This window comes from Rattus norvegicus, chromosome 7 (genome assembly GCF_036323735.1).
Source record: "Rattus norvegicus strain BN/NHsdMcwi chromosome 7, GRCr8, whole genome shotgun sequence".
Classification (NCBI taxonomy): domain Eukaryota; kingdom Metazoa; phylum Chordata; class Mammalia; order Rodentia; family Muridae; genus Rattus; species Rattus norvegicus.
The window spans coordinates 64,863,983-64,868,559 of NC_086025.1; the positions used below are offsets into that span (position 1 = coordinate 64,863,983).

The 4,577-nt window shown below is 43.8% G+C and overlaps 1 protein-coding gene across 1 annotated transcript; it reads left to right on the plus strand.

Annotated features, from left to right (window-relative positions):
• The first annotated feature begins 3,148 nt into the window (after positions 1-3,148).
• On the plus strand, positions 3,149-4,035 carry Rps26l1 (ribosomal protein S26 like 1). Its single transcript, XM_006241503.5, has one exon. It carries the CDS (start codon positions 3,286-3,288, stop codon positions 3,664-3,666), a length of 381 nt encoding a protein of 126 aa, XP_006241565.1. The 5' UTR covers positions 3,149-3,285; the 3' UTR covers positions 3,667-4,035.
• Positions 4,036-4,577: the final 542 nt, after the last annotated feature.

The following is a 4,577-nucleotide window of genomic DNA, read 5'->3' on the forward strand; positions in this document are numbered from 1 at the left end:
GACTCATTTCTCCAACCACTGAATTGTTTTTGGTCTTGTTTTTAAATCTAGTTACTTGTTAACTTGAGAGGCAATCCAAACTGTGTAGTGCAGAAGTCTCACTGTTCCCTGCGTGTGCCAGCCAGTGTGCCACATTCTTGTTGGAGATGAAGTCTAGGGCCAAAGCCCTCTCTTCATGGTCAGTGTCAGTCCAGGGCCTCATAACTAGGAGTGACTGGGAACTCTGACATGGAGCAGGACTGCTTGCTTGGGGTGTGTGTGTGTGTGTGTGTGTGTGTGTGTGTGTGTGTGTGTGTCTTACACATGGTTTGATAAATAAGGTAGAGCACAGTTTAAGCAGATCCACAACAATCAATGAAATTAAATGGAAAGCCTCATAACAGCTGGGCAGTGGTGGCTCACACTGTTAGTCCCAGCACTTGAGAGGATCTCGGTGAGTTTGAGGCCAGCCTGGTCTACAGAGTAACGGCTAGGGCTACCCAGAAAAATCTTGTCTCAAAAACCAAAACACCAAACCCAAGAGAAAAAAAAAACTTCTCAACAGAGGTGTCTTAGTTAGGGTTTTACTGCAGTGAACAGACCAAGGCAACTCTTACAAGGACAATATTCAATTGGGGCTGGCTTACAGGTTCAGAGGTTCAATCCATTATCATCAAGGCAGAACATGGTAGCATCCAGGCAGGTATGGTTCAGGAGGAGCTGAGAGTTCTATGTCTTCACCTGAAGGCTGCTGGTGGAATACTGACTTCCAGGCAGCTAGGACTAGGGTCTTAAAGCCCACACCCACACACCTAATCCAACAAGGCCACACATCCTAATAGGGCCACTCCCTGTGCCAAGCATATACAAACCATCATGAGAGGTAACCACGGAGGAACAAACACTGACATTCCTGGAGCTGGTCCACAAAACAGGAACAGAGGCAACACCAGCAAATGCATGTACAAAGGCAGCGTTTACCTGGTACCAAAATCAGAAGAGGAAATGAAGAAAGAAAATTATATTCCAACTTCCTTGGACACAGGAACAACAGCAACAAGTCAGTCAAATTTTGGAAAACTAAACTCAAGAACACATTAAGGCAAAAGCAGATAGACTGAGGCTAAAGTGTAAAGAAAACATCGTAAAGGACCCATTAATCTAGGTGCACACCAGAAAAGTAATTTTTTAAGAGGAAAGAAATGAAGATAACATTAGGGAGATCAGAGTCAGGACTGGAAAAATGGCTCAGCGGTTAAGAGCGCTTAACTGCCCTTTTACAAGTTCACACCACACTGTGGATCAGAACCATGCATAACTCCAGTCCCAGGGGATCTGGTGCCTTCTGACTTCTGAGGGCACTAGGCACACGTGTGGTGCATGTACACACATGAAGGTAAAACATATAATATCAATAGATCTAAAAAAAAATGTTTTCAAAGAAGATGGGAGGTGACAAGATGGCTTAGCAGGTAAAGGAACTTGCTACCTAGCTTGACGACTAGAGTTTGGTTCCCAGGATCCACACAGTGGAAAGAGAGGTCAGACTCCGGAGAGTTGGTCTCTGACACCTCCCACCCCCACCCCAGCACTACACACACATACATGTGTCACAGAGACAGACAGAGACAAGCATGTACACAAGTGTGTGATAAATAAATGAATAAAATGCAGTAAGGTTGTTGAAAAACATAAAAGGGAAAAGATCATACCCCATGACCAACTTGGTTTCATTCTAAAGATCTAGGCTCAGGTGAGAGTTCACAAATTAACAAGTGTAAATAGGTAAATGACCCAAGGACCAGATCAGGCCGTCACCTCAAACAGTGCAGAAGACCTTTGACACGGCTCAGGATCCCTTGTCTAAATAAACAACTTTGAATAAACTAGGAAACAAACCTTTAGGCTACCTTACACTAAATGGGGGCAGCCTGAAAGGGATCCCCTGAAATCACCGTGTAGCTCAGTAGAATGCTTGCCTAGCATGTGTGGTGCTAAAAATAAATAAATCAACTGATAAGACTTTTTTTTTTCTCCAAAATCCACTCCAGCAAGCCACTTAAGTTAGTCTGAAATTACCGAGAACAACCACTCACCCATCACATGGGTGCTGGGAATGGAACCTGTTGGGGTCCAGGGATCACCTCACTAGCCACAGGAACACGGATCTCAGTCAGACACAGATAATTTAGTGAGCATATTCTCCAGGATTGATTGACCAGGGTCATGGTTCAGACTTGGGAGCTAAACCGCGACATTGAGTTAATATCCTACATGGTCTTTAAGCCTAAAATCCACAAACACCTGTGCCAAGCTACTCCACCAATCAGGATTTAGGGATTTCCTTAGAAATATGTCTTTCTTATACAAGTATCTTGTTCCCATTGGCTGGGGTATTCAAGTCTGGCAGGGGACTTGTCTGATATTCATCTCTCTTTTTTAAGATTTATTTATTTATTATTTATATGAATACACTGTCACTGTCTGCAGACGCACCAGAAGAGGGCATCGGATTTCATTACAGATGGTTGTGAGCCACCATGTGGTTGCTGGGAATTGAACTCAGGACCTCTGGAAGAGCAGACGGTGCTCTTAACCGCTGAGCCATCTCTCCAGCCCCTGATATTTCATCTCTTAACCTGCCAACCAGGAAGTCAGCTACCCAAGGACATGTCTCTTTCTTCCAAGTAGGATGTCAGATCCCAGGGTGGTCTTGTGAACTTAAAATTTACCCAGCCCCTATTCAAAATGGAAGTCTTCCAACTAGCTTCTTGTATTGGTACAAATGTCTCTCTTATGTTGGGGTCCGCCCTAGGGACAGCTTATAAAGGCAAATACCATAAAGGCTTATTATACACAGGTTTAGGAAGTGCTGCTGGGTGGTCAGTGGGTCCAAGCTCATTCGGGGTAACTATACAAAGCAGTTCTTCTGACTCCTGTCGTGATTGGTTTCCAAGGGCACAGAACACAACAGAACATGAAACCAACTTGGACATGAGAAAGTTTCTAGAACCTGCAGAAACAAAATAGGAGAAAGCTTCCTTCTTTTCTTTTTTTTTTTTTTCTTTTTTTTTTTTGGAGCTGGGGACCGAACCCAGGGCCTTGCGCTTGCTAGGCAAGCACTCTACCACTGAGCTAAATCCCCAACCCCAGAAAGCTTCCTTCTAATATTAGTAAAAGCACAAACTGACCAACTAGCCAGGTAACAGGATCCTTTAGAAGAACCCAGTGCTCTGAACTGCTGAGCATCTCTCCAGCACTTTTCAGAACAATCTGAGAGCAGGCTGCATACACTGTACCTCCTTGATGCTTTACTTTCTAGAGTATACCTTTAAGAACAAGGAGTTTTGGAGTCTTGGCTCCAATATGACCAAAAAAAGGAAAAACAATAGTCGTGCCAAAAAAGGCCTGGGCCATGTGCAGCCAATTCGCTGCACGAACTGTGCCCAGTGTGTGCCCAAGTTCATCATTCGGAACATCATAGAAGCCGCTGCAGTCAGGGACATATCTGAAGCAAGTGTCTTCGACGCTTACGTGCTTCCCAAGCTCTTTGTCAAGCTGCACTACTGCGTGAGCTGTGCCATTCACAGCAAGGTCACCAGGAATCCATCTCGTGAGGACCGAACACCCCCACCACGATTCAGACCTGCTGGCACTGCACCACGACCTCCACCAAAGCCCATGTGAAGAGGAGATTTCATGAAGACAGAAAGAAAAATACTTTGGAAAAATAAAAAGGAAGTTATACTTAAAAAAAAAAAAAGAACAAGGAGTTTCTTAGACACCAGTTATCAACTTTACGAAATTTAATATTTACCTTTCAACAATTATCTTTTAACCCAATTAAACATTAACTTTTACTAATCTACTATGCATATTCCTGCTTGTGAGCCACCCTCAAAAGTTTTCATTATAGCTATTTCCCTCGACTGAGAGTCAGAGTTTAATCTAGGATCACGTTATATTTAAGATCACATCTCTATTATAGTTTTTCCCCAACCCTGTTGTTACAGGATTCTTTTTATTCTTTTCTTTTTTTCGGAGCTGGGGACTGAACCCAGGGCCTTGCGCTTGCTAGGCAAGCGCTCTACCACTGAGCTAAATCCCCAACCCCTTGTTACAGGATTCTTAAAACTATTTTCTCCCAGAAGATTCAAATGACTCCTTTGATATTTTCAGATTCATCCCAACTATAGGCTGAGCAGCCTGTAGTTTGGAAAGGCTGCTAAACTCCAAAAGCGTTGGTATTTGCCAGGGTCAGAATCTGCCTTGAACTGTCTCTGTCTCTCTGTCTGCCTCTCTTTGCTTCTCTCTGTGTCTTTGCCTGTCTCTCTCGCTCGCTCGCTCTCTCCCTCCCCTTATTTTGAAATTTATTTGGTGTGATTTGTTCGTTTGTTGTTTATTTGTGAAGACAGGGTCTCCCTATATAGCCTTGGTTGGCCTGGAACTCACTATGTAGACCAGGCTGACCTTGAACTCTCAGAGGTTTGCCTGCTTCTATTTCCCAAGTACTGGGATTCAAGGTGTGAGCTACCATGCCCGACCTATTTTTGTTTTTAGTTATGAGCATGTGTGTGACCATGGATAGACCACATATG

Excerpts from the sequence above, each read along its gene's own strand:
- Rps26l1 (XM_006241503.5), top strand. The coding sequence starts at position 3,286 with ATGCTTTACTTTCTAGAGTATACCTTTAAGAACAAGGAGTTTTGGAGT.